The following is a 19,018-nucleotide window of genomic DNA, read 5'->3' on the forward strand; positions in this document are numbered from 1 at the left end:
AGGTGATACGGTTAAAATGAAGCCATTAGAATGGGCTGTAATCCAAGCGACAGGTGTCCTTCTGCAGAGAGGGACGTGGACAGGCAGAGGAACACCATGGCCAAGGGTCCACGGGGGAAAGACCACGTGAGGACACCGGGAGAGCCCAGGGGAGGGGCCTCAGGAGAAGGCAGACCTGCGACGCCGTGGTCCTGGGCCTCCCAGCCTCCAGCACTGGGAAGTAAATGCCAGTTCTTTAAGGACCACCGCCCGCCACCCTCCCATCTGCGGTGTTTTGTATGGAAGCCCCTAGCAGACTGATGAAGTAGAGAATGTTACCCCTTCCCGGGTCTTCCTGGCTTACCAACACCTCAAATCCAAAATACCAGTTCAGAGATCTCGTTCACAAGCCTCCCACTCTGGAGACATCTGCCCTGTCCGAGGGGGGCCCTGCAGATTCCATTTCTCCCTCCTGTTTCCCCGGGGCAAACCCACTGCCAGTCAGAGCTCTCCATCCAGAAACCCCTGGGCCTCCAGCAGGCCATTATGAAACCTGTCTGCACTAAAGATATGCCAGGTCGCACGGAACCTAACAGAGACAAGGTTTCTTTGACCGGGAGCTTCATGCGCAAAGTGCTGTAAAAGGGGCGAGCTCCACCTAAAGGAGGGGGCATGAGAAGGGAAGCAAGTGCCCAGGTCACTGCACACTTGGGGCAGGAGACCCGCAGGGAAGTTCCCGAAGAAGCTCAGAGCAAAACAGAGGCTTAACACTGACCCCTGCCGGCCAGGCCCTTGCTCTCCCTGGACTGCTCCTTGGCCACACCTATATTATGCTCTTTTGCTTTAAAAAATAAAACACAGGGGTGCCTGGGTGGTTCAGTGGGTTAAAGCCTCTGCCTTCAGTTCGGGTCACGATCCCAGGGTCCTGGGATAGAGCCCCGCATCAGGCTCTCTGCTCGGCAGGGAGCCTGCTTCCCTCTCTCTCTCTGCCTGCCTCTCTTCCTACTTGTGATCTGTCTGTCAAATAAATAAATAAAAAATAAAAAATAAGCCTATGCAAACTTGCTATTCGAGGAAGTGAAGGCAATGCAAAGAAATCATCTCTAGTTTTTGCTTGGGAACAGTGGATCTCATATATCGAGATCAAATTTCTTTGAAGCGGGTTTATGTAAATTTATGGAAAGGCAGGATGTGACTATTATCCATACCAACTCCAGTATGGATTGTCACAATGAAGGGCTGGCAATAACAGCAAAGCAGGGGGTGTTACAGCTTCTGACGATAAAAATCTAACTACATCGGATTCATTAAACAGCTTACAGTTTTCTTAACGTAGCAAATGTTAACCTATCAACGGACAATGTAAAGATTCCCTATGTAGTAAACTCCCAGAGAGACTTGGCTTGGATAGCACCCATCCTGGAAAAAAAATGATAATAAATTCAAAAAAATGGCTATTGGAGTATATATGGTATTTCACTTACTAGTTGAAAAAATGGCTAACATTTTTTAAGGACTCTGGTTCTCAAGAGCCACAAGGGCATCACAACGGAAATCCTATGAAATGCCCTCTGCTGCCTTCCCAGCCACCACCCACGTTGTCCAGGGCTCAGAATTTGCCATGTGAGGCCACTGTTTTCCTGCTGGCCCTGTCACACCAGACATGCCCATCTAACTTCCTGAGAATTGTCAAGTAGGTGAGGAGTGAGGCACTGGGTGCCCAGATGTAATCAGAGAGACAAGGCCACTGGAAAAAGCCCCATTACTGAGAATTCTGAAGATTTTTAAAATACCTGTAATAGTGCATATTAAGACTAATATGTGTCATGCTGCTGAATGAAAGTTTGTCATATACTGAAACCTAACTCTCAACTGTGATGGTATTAGGAGGGGCTCTGGGAGGTAATTAGATCCTAAGGGTGGAACCCTTAGGAATAGGATTACTGTCCTTATAAAAGACACCTGAGGGGAGCCTGAGTGGCTCAGTCCTTAAACTTCTGCCTTCCGCTGAAGTCATGAGCCCAGGGTTCTGGGATAGTGGGATCCACCCTCACATCAGCTCCCTGCCCAGCAGGAAGCCTGCTTCTCCCATTCCTACTGGCCCTGCTTGTGTTCCCTCTCTCATTGTGTCTCTTTGTCAAATAAATAAATAAAATCTTTAAAAAAAAAAAAAAAACAAAACGAGAGAGGTCCCTTACCTTTTCACCTTGTGAGGACGCTGAGGACATAGCAGCCTATGAGCCAGGAAGTGAATTCCCACTGAATACTGAACCTGCCTGTGCCTTGATCTTGGACTTCTGGCCTCCAGAACTGTAAAAAATACTTCTGTTGCTTGGAAGCCACCCAGTCTGTGGTCCTGTTACAGGAGCCCCAGTGGACGGAGACAGGCCAGATGCCATCCCAGCTACCTGACAGAGGACAACGCAGAGCAATTCTTTGAGGGAGCTAATTTTATTAGTCCGGTTTTATAGATAAGAAACGTGAGAAGTTACGTGACTTGCGCAAGGTTACACAGCTAGAAAGAAAAAACAGCTGCTTACCCAAAAAAAGGCCATGGCTGAAATGTCAAGTGACTAAAAAATAGTGAAAGCTCGTTATTAGTTGTCACACCAAAGGGGTCACCATCGTTCGTAGTTTATTTCCTATCTGGGGGAGGCCTTTTCAGTGCTTACACTGTCCTGACGTCAAAACTAGAACTCGGAGCAGTTGGTATCCTGTTCCTGCTGGTTGTAAGGGGCTTTCCCTCTGGAGAGTTGGGGAGAGAGGGGCCTGCGAAGGGGAGCTTGCGGCTACGTCCCCTCTCCGCTACGCTTTCTAGCCTAGCTCACCCCAACTCTTAACTGAGAGCAGTCCTTCTTCAGTGAACTTTCGAGAAGCAGAGAGGTAAACAGGTGTGCACCACAGGCCCGGAAGAGCTACTTACACCAGGCTGACAGACAGTTGGGTTAAAATTAGCCCCGGGGGAGCTTCTCGGAGGAGGTGACCCAAGACTGGAACCATGTGGATGGGCAGGTCATTCCTTCCTTCAACAAGCGCTAACTGACAGGGGATGGAGGAGGCTGTCTGGGGAGAAAAGGGAAAAGGGCCTCCCCAGCCAAGATACCCCAGGTTCAAAACCGTAAGGGTGGCCATGTCCAAACACCTTAGAAAAATAGAAAAGGAAACGTCTTACTAAAGATTACAGCTAACAGGACGTGGTCCTCCCAGCTCCTTCACCTTTCCCCAGAGACAGCCCGCATGGACAGAAACTCCTAACAGGCGGACCCCTTCCAGGTTTAACGGCGCTTTTGAAACAGCCCTTCCAGAACACCCATGATTACGGTTGATTATTTTATTTACGTGGTCCTTTAGCAAGAACACAGCCTCGGCCTCGAAGGCAGGTTATTTTTCTTTTCTGTAATATATCTGAAAGATATTTTAGTCTCATCTGAAAAAAAGAAAAAAAAAAAAAACATGCACAACCAAAACCTGATAAAGGTTTGACCAATAAACTTGAGGAGATTAAAAAAAAAAAAAAATCACAAAAGACTTAAATAAAAGAAATGAAAAAAGTCTCCCCGGCTGCTAATGGGATTCTCTGCGCCCGGGAAGCGGATTACAGGAGCCTTCGAAGGCAGCTTCATCATGTCGTTGAGGACAGTGGCAGCCGGCAGAGCTCCTCTGTGAGATCTCGTCGATAAAGAGAACAAAATTGCCACCATTACTCTTGGAAGTGCTAAGGAGAAGGCGGGTGCGGATTTCACGCCATGTTGGTGGGGGGGGAATAGGAAGGAAAACCAAATCAGGGGGTAATTTCAAAGAAACGGCAATCTAAATCTTTAAGAATCCTAGGCAAAAGTGCCCAACGCTCCAGGATGGATTAAGCCACCAGAGTAAACATGAACATAGGACACAAAGGCCAGACCCAGTCACATTCACCACGCTCTCCTAGGTCCTGTCCACCGACCACGTGGGAACCAGTTCCACCCGAGGCTTCCTGGGCTCTGCCTGGATGTTCCTGTCAGAGCTAACATTCAGCAGTGCCCACACAGTACCAGGCTCAGTGCTAAGCGCTCGACAGCATCAGTCGCCCTTAGCGCTGATCCAGTCCTAACACGTGGGAACTTAACATTTCCATGTGCCGAAGAGGACTCGAGGCTCAGAAAGGTTAAGCAGCTTCTCTGAAGTTACACAGCACTACGCAGAAGATGGTGAGTCTGAGTCCAGCCTATGCAACTCCAAGGCTCCACAGCTAAGCACTGCCTCCTGGTGGGAGGGAGTGGGTGGCAGAGTCTGACCATATCCAGAATCTGGCTCAACGGAAAACTCTAGAATCTGTCTGGTATCTGTCTCCAGCCTATGAAGTTATACCCATCAGAAAGCTTTTGGTACCTGAGCCCCTGAAAACATTTTTTCAAAGCCATTTACTGTCTTCGAGGAAGTAAAGTGTTGCATGTATATAACACAATTCTCCCAAGCAGAAAGACAGACAATTCACGTGCTTAGCCTAAGAACAAAACTCCCATTCTTATTTTCAAAACTTAATTCTTATCTTTTGAGAAACTCAACAAAGTAAGGATAACGAAGGAGGGGTAAGACACAATAACCATTCTTTGTCCACGCGAATGAATTGCCCCGTGTTTACTCTTCATGTTAAGACACAAAACCTCGTGATTACAGTTAAAACTGTACTAGTAAAGAAACAAGGGAAGTCTTACGTCACAGTTCATGCAACCATGTCAAATACTTTTATAAGATATTAAAATAGATCCAGGAAGCATTATGTGCACTACCAATAAATGAGCCCCAGCTTAGGAATCGGCTTCTGAAGGCATCCTGGAACCTTCCAGGCTCCACAAGTCCAGAGGTCAGGGAGGCAAGGCAGAAAGCAGCCATTCTTTGGGTCTAAACACACCACAGAGGCTGGAGAAGGTCGAATCTCCAAATTCACTTCCACAGAACTCCTCAAGAGTCAGCCTTGTTCTTCCTCGCGCTACTTCTCTGGGAGAACAGAAGAAAGATCTTGCTTTTCACCACCTAATACAACACCGGAAACATCTTTTTCAGGAAGCAAGTGGCTATCTTTTCTTCTTTGGTACAAGGCAAGGCTTCAAACAGATAATACAAGTGAACCAAAATAGCTGTGCCGCCCTCCCCACTTACAAATATCACATACAGAATCCTCTTCACGGCCGAAGGCTACGAAGTTCCTCCACAGCACTGAGCAGGAGAGAGCCATGGGGCCAAAGGTACAGCGGAGCCGGGCCCCCTGCTTGCGCTCCCCAGCCTTGACAACAGCATGAGCCCAAGGCTCACCATGACCTAGGCAGAGCCAGGAAGGAGCAACACAAGCACACATCCAGATCTGCAATGGCCAGTTCGGTCCCAGACACGGCAGCTCTGTTGCCGCCCGCAAGAAGCCATCACCACTTGAGAAAGGTCAACTCAGAGGCTGAGATGCTCACGGGCACAAAAGCTAAAGCTCAGTGGCAGGAATCCTCCGAAGGATTACTGAATGCAGACTGCCTAGGACTTCTCATCCCCTGTCCTTTAGCAGAGATGTATCGAGAGCCCCACTCCAATCTGTCCTGGGTACAAACCAAGGGTTCACAGTAAATGTGACTCTGCTCTCTCCATGCCTAACGAGCAATGCACCATCTTTTAGGGTCACCCCGGACATCTCCCCTCCTTCTCTAATGTCACGTCCTTGTCTGGATCTCCTTAAACCTCAGGCCTAATTCATCAGGCTCTCCTTCATCCATCCAACATTTCGGAGCACTTACTGTGTTCCAGACACTATAAAGAAGGCAAATAGGAGGGATGCACAGTAATATTCCCCCCATTCTCCAATGTGGATGAGACACATCTAGATTAAGAACACATCACAATCATCGCAATCCCATATAACAAGAGCCACGAAACAAGACAAATCCAACTTCACAGCGGAGAGAATGACTGTCACTTGACACTGACAGAGAAGGCTCCACACAGGCTACGGCGTCTGGGCTGACTTCTGACAGGTAAGTGAGAGGATCTGGGGGCAAGAGGAGAGGAAAGCAAACAATACTGCTGCGGCACAAGGACCAAAACAGTGAGTGCTGGTTCAAGGAGGGCAGTCCGTTCAGTATGGCAGGGGGACAACAAAGGCATGGAAGGGATCGGAACAAAGGTAGGTTTTGGTCAGATTCCGAAAGGCTCTGCACATCACACCAAAGAACTTGGGGCGCTATTGTTGGCAATGAACAACCAGAAGGGCTTAAGGGAGAAGGTCCAAACTGAAGCCACATTCGGCCTGAAGAAGTGTTTTATTTCTCCTGTAAAGTATGTTTCGATAATTGGAATTAGTTGCCAATGTCTAAACCTTGGGAAATTTCATATCAAAATCTGGATTCCTGGCTTCTTAACAATAACTATGGCAACATGAGGCCAATCCCAGGTGGTAACAATTGTTTGGATGTGAGAAGCAGGAGTAGCAGCTGCCCCTCTTCTGACAGGATACCTATTGTGAAGTTCATGACCATCCTCACCTGGCCCCCAAAAACATCTAAGCTGCAATTTCTAGTTTACAGGAGTTACACAGTAAGACATGTTGCAGAAAAGTAACACTAGAAAGCAATGCAGTGAATAAACCACAGGGTCAGCAAAACCAGAGGTAAGAGGCCAAGTTAGGGAGACATCACAGTAGCACAAGGAGGAGGTAAAAGACTTAACTAAGGAGAGAAGAGCCAGAAAAGGGTAAGGAGCCAAGAAAGGTTTAACATACTCCAGGCATTAAGAAGTTATCACAGAACTTTTGTGTGGCAATTGTTCAAGGGTCGAAGACTGTATTAGGAGAAAGGAAGCATGATTCAAAAGTGATTTTCAGTTTCAAATAAAGTGGGTATTCAGTAAACTATATGGGAAAACCACCCAAATGCCAACAACTTGCACAGACAACAGTGAGGTCCAGTAACAACTGTGTGATTCTTACCCTGGAAACTCAGGTTCGTCTTCCAGTCGGGACCAAACATACCCTAATTGCAAACTTTCTGAGCGAAGCTTGCTCTCGCTCGCGCTCCCTCTCTCTCTCTAGACAGGCGATGCTTACAAGCCGGGCGTGGGATGTAAATCATTATAACCTCTCCAGCCACTTGAAAAACTTATAAACTCTCCAGGTGCTGCAAGGGAAAGGCCCAGCCCCAGAACTTACACAAGCCGTTGACATCCAGCATGTTGGAGATGCCCCGGTCACTCATGTCCACTTCCGGCTGGTTCTTTTCCCGGCTCTCCTCCACCAACTTTTTCAAAGACTTGGACATGTTCTGTATCAAACGACAACAACAAAGCACGTGGGCGACGGCCAGGAGTGTGCAGGAATAGAAAGGAGAGACGCCCCGGGGTGGCAGTGTCCAGTTTTCCCCCAGACTTGGAGGGTGGGCATCGGCGGGCAGGGTCGGGAGGCAGGGAAAGGGGGAGGGACGGCGGGGCGGGGCAGGGGAGTGGGTGGCGCCCGACACCACAACGGTGGCGCGCAGAGAGGCGAACCCCAGTGCGATGCCACACACACTCACCGCGGAGGACAGCACCTAACAGGTTGGGCGAGGGAAGCACGGGTTTCCGCAGGGTACACTTCAGTGGCAGGAGGTGCACTCGGTCAGCGCAAAACGCGAACCGGAACGAGGAACACGCCCTAGCCCGGAGTTCGGCGCAGGCGCACACCCTACGGCTCTCAGCTCCACGCCCTGCCGGCGCCTGACCCTTCCCAAATTAGGAGAACAGTTCGCTAGACGTGGCCCTAGGGTGAGGCTCCGCCCAAAAAGTAATGTGTACCCGCAGGCGACCAATCAGATCCGTCATATGCCATCGAGACTCCGCCCCCTCGAGGTTTGGGCGTCCCCCTGAAATGCGCTAGAGTTTGTCATTGGGAGAGGACTGGGCTTGGCGCAAGCGCTCTACTGTTCGCGCAGGCTCAGTTCATGGGACGAAGCGCGGAAAGTTGTGGGCGGAAGCGGGAAAGTTTGGGACGCGGCAGCGGAGTGAGAGGGTTGGAGCTGAATTTGGGAACTGGGAACGGGAGAAGTTTCCTCTGTGTGCTGCTTCTTTAATTGTGGTTCAGTGTTCAGAAGTTGCTGTCCTGAGTCCGGTCCCTACAGTCGTGCCTCTCGCTGCATTATGAGCTGCTCGAATACAAGAACTGCATAGTCTGTATTCCCGGCACCCAGCGGGGAGTCGCGGACCTCTGTGTCCCGTGAAGGGGAATACCCACAGATAAACGACTTTTCTTTTCTCATACTGCACTCAAAATTATGCCATATTTTAGTTTGCTTTCTATTGAGTGATGAATTTTTTGTACAATTCTCATTGTTGGTTTTTTTTTCACTAGACTTTCTAACTTTTCTTTTTCTTCTTGTACCTTCTTTTCCTTATCTCTAAGAGCATACAGCTTTTCATTCCTCTCTGTTGCTTGAAATTCAGTGATTTCCTTTTTTAAAGATTTTATTGATTTATTTGAGAGAGAGCATGCACAAGCATGGGGGAGAGGCAAAGGGAGAAGCCGACTCCCCACTCAGTAGGGAGCCAGCCTGGAGGCTGGATCCCAGGACCCTAAGATCGTGACCGGAGCTGATGACATCTGCTTAGCCCACCTCGTTCCCCAGGCACCCCGTCAATGAATTCTTCTTGAAGACTTTAAGAACCTACTAATTTTCTGCTCTTACACTAATTTTTCCTGCTCTTCCAGCTGAGAGGTGATCTGTGGTTTCTTTCACTTGGTTCCTTAGTTTAAACTGACCTTTCTTGTATACATCTTGTTGGACTATTCGCTCAAGTAAACCTCTCTAAAACGGGGTACAGGAGGCACAAATTTTGAGTAGCTGTATGTTTAATAATGTCCTTATTTTGCCCACACCTTTAGAATTTGCCGAGCATGGAATTTTAGGTTCGGTATCAGTTTCTTTTCCATCTCAAAGGCATAGTTCCACTGACCTATACTTCCAATGTTGATGCCCAGAAATGTGTCTTACCTCCTCAGGTCTTTGTGGAGAACTGTTGTTTTCCCTTGTGAAGCATTTGTGATCTTTTATTTACCATGTTCTGAAATATCACCATAATATCTCCAGTTGGGAGTCTTTTTAAATTTAATCTGTTTAGCACCCATTTGGCCCTTTTTCCGCGGAAGATCATTTCTCACTTCCTCTCTGGAAATTGTTTCTGCTATTTCTTCGAAATTTCTTTATTGCCATTTTCTCTGATTTAAGCATGTTCAGGAAATCTGTTAGGCAGATGGCAGCCTCCTAGGACAATTTCTTTTAGTTATCATTTCCCCCCTCACATATTTATCTTCTGAATGTTTTGGGAGATATATCGATGTTATCTTCCAAAACTTCTATTAAAATTTTAAAAAGCAGTTTTGGCTATTAACCAAAAATACTTCCTAAGACCTCTTTCTTGTTTAATGGGCCAGGCTTTTGTTTTATGAGTGCACTGTTCTCAAATATCTCTGAGGATAACAATTTTTAAATATCTCTTCTTTTGGCAAAATTGTGTTCCTTTTGCTCTTTTCTGTTACTTTATCTAATTCTTTCCCATCCATACTGCTGTAATTCTTCCTGTCTGGTGAGTCTTTGTTGGTTTTTCATATTCAATCATGAAGATCTGATCTGAATTTTCTAGATAGCCAGTGTGGTTTTTATCCTCTTCTATTTGTGATGTGTATTTGTTTCCCTCCTAGGTCAGCATTTAATTTTCCTTGGGCTATTGGTTAAATTTCTTTGGAGATGAGATCCCAGTTTTATGCCTACTTGGAGTTGCTAGGCTACTTTTGCCATTCACCAATTGCAAGCACCAACTAATACAGTTCTTGGACTTTGGGTTTCATCTCCTCACACTGCACCTGCCTACCCCAGATCCAGATAATGCCTGGAAAGCCCATTCCCAATTCTGCTGCATATCTTTCTTGAAATTGCTTTAGGCTGCAATTTCTCCCCTCCCCCAACCGCCACTCCTGTTTCATTTGTCAGCATGCTTTCATTCACTTCCTGTTTTCCAGAAATTTATTTTCATTTCTTTATCATTCTCCTCTTGATCTCTTCACTGTTGCCAGTACAATTCTTAATAAAACGTGTCCTTAAGTTCCAGACTTTTATAACATAGAAACGGGGCCAGCTTCCTGGGTATGTGACCTGTGCAGTAACACAAATTCCATGCTTAACAGGGCTGAGTGCTTGGCTTAAGGCTCTGCTGTCACCATCTTGAAATGTTTAATAAATTTGGAACAAGGGGCCGTGAATTTTCCTTTTGCTCTGGGCCCTGCAAATTATGCAGCCAGTCCTGCATGCACAAGTTAATATTTATTAGAGCTTAAATCGCTTCCACAGCTTCACTGCCAAGGGCTCTGTGCTTATGTACAGTCTCTGCTGTAATGCTTCCCGTTAGAAGAAATGTACTATGCCCAGCCCCAGTCCACGGAGCAGGCCAGTCAAAGAGTGTGGAAGAGGCCTGGTCCACACAAGACATACCAGATTATGACAATTAAAGTAAATTAAGTAAACTTACATAAATCGCATGTATCATTAATTTTAAAAAAATGTCTTCTTATTCCCCAAGCTGTATATAAATTTACAATTGGTTACTGAATTGAAATTTGAAAAGCAAATTTTCATCAAATATCCAGTAGTTATCATATCATTTTTCTTCCAATAATTTCTCTCTTTAAATTGATAGTCATGGGGTGATCTGTGGTAATACCAATAATAAAAAGTCTTTTCCCATTATTTTTGATGCTGTTGTTTTATCTCTAAGTTTTTACTAAACTGACAGCAATTATATTAAAACATTTTTCTAGGTCTTATGGCAGGTGTCAATCTTTTTAAATAGCTTTGATAGGTCTATGAAAATAGTTTATAATAATAATTTGACATATTTGATAAGTCATATTTCATAAGTTCATACCTAGTCCTTCAGGCTGAATGGAAGGCACACTCTTGGGTGGTTGTCAAGGTTAGAATCAGAGCTCTGTCACTCAAGTTTTATATGTTTTCATACCTTGTGGGGGTGATGGTTCTTAGTATTCTATTTCAGTGAGTAATATATGAGAATGACACCTGACATAGGATAAATCTTAAAAAGATATTAGCTCTAACTTTTCTTAATACAATTAATATCATTAGAATTCCCTTGGTAAGTAGGTGGCAGATTTTTTTTAAATTCTGTCCATTAAATGGAGTTGAAATGAAACAGAAAATTATGACAACTAGAACCTATATCCCCAGCATCTCCTGGGCCCAAACTGTCATTGGCCCCAACCATGCCCTAGAACATTCTTCAGAAGAATGTCTGGAGTACCTAATATTCCATGGGTTCAGAGAGAGCCTGTGGTGGCCTCTGGCTGAGCTATCCGAAGGGTATATCCCAAGGCCATTACTCTGGCCAGTAATGGCTATACTAACCCTTCAAGACCAAAAGGATGAGATTTGTTCTTCCTGCTAAGGTTCAGTTGTTTAGGGAGACAGAATCAGAGGAGAGAGAGGTCGGGTAGATGGAAGCCTGGCTGTCCCCCATCCTGGGTTCCCAGACTATGAGCAGCTGGGGATAGGTACTTCCAAGAGAACTGAACCAGGTAGCAAGCATTAGCCCTTTGGTTGCCAGATCATGCAGAGGCTGGAGGAACAAGATGGTATTGGAGTTTGTCTCTTGCCCCCACCCTACTCTTCCCGAATCAATGTCTAAAGTTGCCATGCTCACCTGGAATGGGATGGGCTTAGAAGGTGACCATGAGACTTTCTCAGCTCAGAATGTGATCAGCAGTGAAAAGGAATAACTTCCCTTCCTTTATATTTGTGCTTCTTTGTATTCCTTCAGACCCATGTGGAATATCATTTTCCGTTAACTTCCAAGTAAGACTTCCCCTCACCCACCCCTCAAACACATTCATTTTACATTGTAGCTTTCTGGATTCCACTTATGGCCTGAAAGCAGCATTTTGGCGTATGTCAATATTGAATGACCAAGACATCTGTACCGATGTGAACTAGTTGATTGTTAGCTCTGCCCAGGGGTGATCACTCAGAACAGAGTTCCTGATGATGCTGTTTGGGAGCAAGGACATTATCACTTAGCCATTAGATTGGAGAAGCTAGCTTAATATAAATTTCCTCAGATAAGGAAATTGAGAATTTTGCCTCAGAAACCAGGCAAGATGGCCCTAGGATTTTTTTTAAGGAGGAAGACATCGGTTGATGTATGGCTGTCACGTCCACCAATTTATCCTTGGTGCACTTACCACATGCCACATTGGAAATATTCAACACACATATATAAATGAGTGAATTAAATTAAAGCAGAACCAGAGGAAATGAATTGGGTCTTATTAGTGAGAGATGACATGACCTTATATGTAAAAAAAACTCTAAAGATTCCACTAAGAAAGAAAAAAAAAAAACTGTTAGAACTAATAAATGAATTCGGTAAAGTAACAGGATACAAAATCAACGTATAGAAATCAGTTGCATTTCTGGGGTGCCTAGGTGGCTCAGTGGGTTAAAGCCTCTGCCTTCGGCTAAGGTCATGATCCCAGGGTCCTGGGATCGAGCCCCGCATCGGGCTCTCTGCTCAGCAGGGAGCCTGCTTCCCTTCCTTTCTCTCTGGCTGCCTCTCTGCCTACCTGTGATCTCTGTCTGTCAAATAAATTAAAAAAATCTTTAAAAAAAAAAAAAGAAATCAGTTGCATTTCTATTCACTAACCATGAACTATCTGAAAGAGAAATTAAAAAGTAATCCCCATTATAATTGCATCAAAAACAATAAAAATACCTAGGAATAAATCTAACCAACTGAAAACTGTAAGACAGTGATTAAAAAAAAAGATTGAAGAAGACACAAATAGATGGAAAGACATCACAGGTTCTTGGATTGGAAGAATTAATATTGTGAAAATGGATATGCTACCTGAAGCAATCTATAGATTCAAACCAATCCCAATAAAAAGTCCAATGGCGTTTTTCTTAAAAATAAAAAAAACAATCCCCAAATTAGTTTGAAACCAGAAAAGATTCTGCATAGCCAAAGCAATTTTGATAAAAAAGAGCAAAGCTGGGGGCATCACACTTCCTGAGTTGAAGCTATATTACAGAACCACTATAATCAAAACAGCATGCTATTGGCATAAAAACAGGCACATAGATCAGTTGAACAGAACAGAGAGCCCAGCTATAAACCCATGTATATGGGCAACTAATTTTTGACAAGTGTACCAAAAACACACAGTAAGGAAAGGACAGTCTCTTCAATGAATGGTACTAGGAAAACTGGATAGCCACATGCAAAAGAATGAAATTAACCCCTATCCTATATGACTCAGAAACATTAACTCAAAGTGGATCAAAGATTTAAATGTAAGAACTGAAACTGTAAAAATGCCAGAAGAAAATACAAGGGGAAAGGTCCTTAACATCAGCCTTAACAATGATTTCTTGGATAAGCCACCAAAAGCACAGGCAACAAAAACTAAAATAAACAAGTAAGACCACATTACACTAAAGAGGTTCTGCACAGCAAAGGAAAACACCCATAAATTGAAAACAAACTCCAGAATGGGAAAAATTACTTTTTATTCCTGTTTTAAGTTTTCCAATTCTAAAAATACACTAAAATATTGACGGCTTTCTTAAATTGGTATATCTACCTGGGTATTCTAATACGCCTTCTAGGAAAGTACATCTCTCTGACTGAAATTGACTCTTACTGATACCATTACGCTAATAATACAATCTGAGATCAAATCTTCTTTTACTGTTTGACAGCTGCATGCATTAATCTTGCCTTCAGAGAAAATTCCTATAATTTCATATGTTACTGTCAAATTTTCTCCATTTTCTGTACCTTTGTGGTTCATTTCCAGGCAAGAGCAAAATATTTTATCTCCGCCTATGAAATTTCATCCTGAGTTTTTGTTCATTGCTCTGGCTTGCCAGGCCCCTGTAGGTTGGATGGAACTTGTCATCACATTCACCATTCTTTCCAAGCGGGAGTCAGCTACAAAGTTGATATATCTACCCATAACACAGAATTAAAGAAAGCAGGAATTTTATTCTTTTAAGATTTTATTTATTTGAGAGAGAGAAAGAGAGCAAGCAAGCATGAGTGGGGGGAAGAGACAGAGGGAGAGGGAAAAGCAGACTCCCACTGAGAGTGGAGCCTGACACGGGGCTCAATCCCAGGACCCTGGGATTATGACCTGAACTTCAGCTGAGCTGAAGTCATTAAGCATGCTTAATGACTGAGCCACCCAGGTGCCCTAAGGAGGCAGGAATTTTAAAGATGGGAATATTTTATTTATGTGGCTCTGTATTCTGCGTGGAAATAATCTTTCTGGCACTCAAGTATACAAAAGATGAAATAACACATCACACAGATTCTTTCATTCACTTTGTCCCGTGTTGTTATTAAGACTTGACTTTGCTTATTTAATATAGATGCTCTTGCTTTGTTAAAGGCCTCAGAAAACTTTATAAAGGCTTGGCTAAGCTATTGTGACTCTACAGACTGTGTTAGGAAGCTAGGAGTGGACAGTGGTGGGACTTTTGGAAATGAAAGCATAGAGAAGTTAAGGCAGCCCTGAATCACAAGCACGAGAATGCAGATTCAGGCAGCGTGGCTCCAGAGTTCATGGTCTGAAGGATTTGTATTGTTCGTCCAAATGTAAAAATTCAACTTGAAACTTACATAGAACTGCTAGTGAAAGACAAAACTTTGATGAGTTAAAAATTAAGGCAGCATCATTGCGTACCATTCAAGAATGTTCATTACCTCTGATTTGACATTCACGGGGAAAAGCATGTGATTTTGTCATTAACTTTTGACAACTGACACCACATATGTCATCACTATTTCCAATTCTTTAAGGGATTTTAAGCAAATGTTCAGCTCAAAGCATTAGAAGCGAGGATGAAATGCACAGCCAAGACTAAAGAAGATACAGTCTGTATTTTTTTCAATAAACAGACATTGATTCCACACACACTTTGGTGAAAAGAAAAAGTTCAGGTTATTCCCAGTGGGCCAGGCAGAATGCTGTCTGAGGATTCTGTCCTGACGTCTGTCCAGCGTCATGTCCGATGGGCCCAACACACTGCATCACCCCATTAGCTGTCCCAAGTTAATCGGAAAGCTGAAGGCTGTACTGCATACTCTGCATGAAATTTTACGAAGACCCGATGTGAAGAGGCCATAAAGGGAGCTATGTTGGTGTCCTAAAATTGAAAAAAAAAAAAAGTAACAAATTATATATTTCACAAATTTGAACATTTTGCTAGAAACGTTAGCCTAGTAAGAAAGTACTACACAAGGAAATTAATAGAATTTACAGTAAACCTGCGTATTTTTCTAGAAGGAACCTGTTAAGAATTAATAGAGATACCTTATAAAAGAATATTGGTGGTGGGGAGGACGACAGAGGGGAAATGGGGATTCACTGCTAGTGGATACAGAGTGTCTTTTGGGGGTAATGAAATGTTCTAGAATTGATTGTGGTGTGAGCTACATAACTCTGAATCTACTAGAAACTACTGAATGTACACTTAAAGAAGATGAATCATTTGTGAATATTATACTTCAGTGAAATTATCATTAAAAATTGAATTTCCAGTTCAACTTCTTACTGAAACTTTAATTTTCCTGATGGGAACACACACCTATTTTTGCAACGAAAACAATCATATCTGTAAAGTATACAACTTCCTGCTGTCAACATCTGTAGTCTCCTTTTAGGATTTATTTTCATATTCTTTCTGTCTTTAATAAATGAACTATGAAAAATAGATATCCACATACAAAGGATGAAACTACACCACACACAAAAATCAATTCAAAATGAGTAAAGACCTGAAACCATGAAACTCCTAGAAGAACACACGGGCAGTAAGCTCCTTGACGTGGGTTTTGGCCATGACTTTTTGGACTTGATACCAAAAGCAAAGACAACAAAAGCAAATATAAACAAGAGGAACTACATCACACTAAAAAGTTCCTGTACAGCAAAGGAAATCAACGACAAAATGGAAAGGCAACCTACTGAATGGGAGAAAATATTTGCAATTTATTTATCCGATAAGGTGTTAACGTCCAAAATATATAAAGAACTCACACAACTTAGTAGCAATAACAAACAGTCCAATTAAGAAATGGGCAAAGGACCTGACGGGGTATTTTTCCAAGGGAAGATGTACAGATGGCCAACAAGTACAGGAGAAGATGTTCAACATTACTAACCGTCAGAAAATCCAAATCAAAACAACAATGAAATATCCCTTCACACCTGTCAGAATGGCTATTATAAAAAATACAAGAAAATAACAAGTGTTGGCAAGGATGTGGAGAAAAGGGAACCCTCATGCTTTGTTGGCAGGAATGTAAATTGGTGCAGCCACAAGTGGAAAACATTAGGGAGGTTTCTGAAAAAGTTAAACACGGGCCTTCCATATGACCCAGAAATTCTACTTCTGGGAATTTACCCAAAGAAAACAAAAATGCCAACTTGAAAAGATATCTGCACCACTATGTTCACTACAGCATTATTTATGATAGCCAAGATGTAGAAGCTATCTATCCAAATGGAGAGATATATCATATGTAAAATATTATAATATAATAATAAAGGAGTATCATCTAGCCATCCAGAAGGAAATCCTGCTAGTTGTGTTAACATGGAAGGTCCTTGAAGTCATTATGCTAAATGAAATAAGATAGGAAGATAAACACTACATGATCTCACTTATTTGTGGAATCTAATGAAGCAAAGCCAAACTCTCAGATACAGAAAACAGGCTGGTGGCTGCTAGGGGCCAGAGGGGGAAGTGGCTGAAATGGATAAAGGGTACCTGCCAAAAGGTACAAACTCCCAGTTATAATTAAGTCCAAAGAATGTGCTGTATATCAAGGAGAATGTATTTTGTAACACTATAGTGTATATTTGAAAGTTGCTGAGCAAGTAGATTTCTTAAAAGTTCATCATCATCACAAATGTAGGGACCTAAAGGGGCACATGCACCCCAATGTCTATAGCAGTGATGTCCACAATAGCCAAACTATGGAAAGAACCCAGAGGTCCATCGAAAGACGAATGGATAAAGAAGATGTGGTATCTATAAACCATGGAATATTATGCAGCCATCAAAAAATGAAAACTTGCCATTTGCAATGTCGTGGATGGAACTATTATGCTAAATGAAATAAGTGAATCAGAGAATCGTATGATCTCACTGATAAGAGGAATTGAGAAATAAGACAGAGGATCATAGGGGAAGGGAGGGAAAAATGAAATAAGATGAAACCAGAGAGGGAGACAAACCATAAGAGACTCTTAATCTTAGGAAACAAACTGAGGGTTGCTAGTGGGGGTGGTGGGAGAGATGGAGTGGTGGGTGATGGACATTGGGAGGGAATGTGCTATGGTGAGTGCTGTGAATCATGTAAGACTGATGAATCACAGACCCGTACCCCTGGGGTAAATAATACATTCTATGTTAATAAAAAAAATTTTTTTAAAGTTCTCCTCACAAAAAAACCCAATTTTATGCTATACACCTGAAACTATTATGTTATATGTCAATTTTATCTCAATTAAATCAGACAAACAAACAACTCTTTAGATTTCTGTCCAGTTAATTAGCAAGCCTAACTAAGTAAAGAGCAGAACAGCAGGAAGCAGATATGCTCTCAGCAGTGGTCCCCCTAGGGCTTCCCCCTAGGAAGGTCCCCCTTCCTAGAAAGCCCTGCATCTGCTTTCATACAAAATGAGAGGACGATGAGGGCAGACATAAGAAATACTGAGTCACTGTCAGAATCCTCACTAGATAGTTTAGGGAAGATCCAGGACATCAGCACTTTACAAAAACAAACTAAGTCACTAGACCCACCTTCAATCTCCCTTTTTATTTTTTCCAAAAATCCTGGCAATTTTCAACAAGAAGTAGATGAAATAGAGCCAGGTGTCCAAATTGTCCATAGTTGGCTTCATAGGGACAACAATAGAGGCATTCAACCCTGGGCAGCGCATTGCAATCACGTATGGAGCTTTAAAAGACAATGTACAGCAGCTCCTGTCCCAGAAATTCTGAGTCAGCAGGTGTGTGTGGGCACCAGAAGTCTGTGCGGGGAGTGGGGGAAACACTGGCACAAGCCCTTCTGATGGGGTGGTCTGAGACCCAGTACTATTAATTTCACGCACTTCCCACTAGGTGGCACACGTGCTCCCCAAATAGAAAGGAAAATCCGGAAGCTGCTGAAATTTGTAAAAGGTTTGTGCTATTACTTCGCCTGTGTCTGCCTTTAAAAGTGTGCGCTGCTATTATTTAAAAATAATAAATGGAAATTTTAAAATGTTTGTTTTACTCACTGCTCCACAAAATGGTCCAGAGGATGGGGAATTAGCATCTGGTCCGTCATAGAGGATGAGGTAGTTCTGGATACAGTCTCCGGGATCATCAATGCTGATAAAGTAAAAGCTGACAGTGACAGGTCTTCCAGCAGGTGCAGTGATGGCCCATTCACAATGAGTGTGGTTTGGGTACGTGTCCGGATAGCGGGGGCTGGTGAAGGAGCCGCTGTCCCCATAGAGCGTTCCACCACAGCCTGCAAGGAAACCAAGGCAGGATGTTTGATTGAACAAAAAGTGGATACCATACCCTTGTGAGGCAATAAGATGGTGACCATTTTCCCAAAATGCTGAGACGCTTGGGAAGAAGAGAGGAGGCAGAAAAGCCTTTTCTTGTCTTTCTGTGGGCTACATCCCTCCCTTCTCCCTCGCTCCACCATAGGTTCTGTTCCTCATATCTCAAGACGTTGGGACCACTCCTTCCAGGACCTTTCTTTGAAAACAGTGGGTTGCGAACACAATGGGAAAACAAAGAACCTGATAAAGTAGCTATAGGAGAGAGTAATTAATGAATGATTAATGAATGTCGTTGTGTACTTTTGACTGTGTAGGGCTCTCCCTATGCCCTCAGTTGATGATGATGATGGGAGTGAAGTAAAGTTAAAAGTGAAATTCCAGGGCACCTGGGTGGCTCAGTGGGTTAAGCCTCTG

General features: G+C 43.5%; 2 protein-coding genes across 2 annotated transcripts in view; both read right to left on the reverse strand.

Moving 5' to 3' along the window:
* The window catches only part of RSU1 (Ras suppressor protein 1), a 188,844-nt gene extending 181,165 nt beyond the window's left edge, over positions 1 to 7,679 (reverse strand). The window contains exons 1-2 of the mRNA XM_046013460.1: positions 7,509 to 7,679; positions 7,148 to 7,259 (exon numbers count right to left, since the gene is read on the reverse strand). Coding sequence (XP_045869416.1) covers positions 7,148 to 7,256 — 109 coding nt within the window. The 5' untranslated portion in view covers positions 7,257 to 7,259; positions 7,509 to 7,679. The remainder of the gene's footprint in view (positions 1 to 7,147; positions 7,260 to 7,508) is intronic.
* Positions 7,680 to 13,550: 5,871 nt separating this feature from the next.
* The window catches only part of CUBN (cubilin), a 269,195-nt gene continuing 263,727 nt past the window's right edge, over positions 13,551 to 19,018 (reverse strand). The window contains exons 66-67 of the mRNA XM_046012645.1: positions 18,329 to 18,564; positions 13,551 to 15,185 (exon numbers count right to left, since the gene is read on the reverse strand). Of these exons, the coding sequence (XP_045868601.1) occupies positions 15,078 to 15,185; positions 18,329 to 18,564 (344 nt within the window). The 3' untranslated portion in view covers positions 13,551 to 15,077. The remainder of the gene's footprint in view (positions 15,186 to 18,328; positions 18,565 to 19,018) is intronic.

This window comes from Meles meles, chromosome 7 (genome assembly GCF_922984935.1).
Source record: "Meles meles chromosome 7, mMelMel3.1 paternal haplotype, whole genome shotgun sequence".
NCBI lineage: Eukaryota > Metazoa > Chordata > Mammalia > Carnivora > Mustelidae > Meles > Meles meles.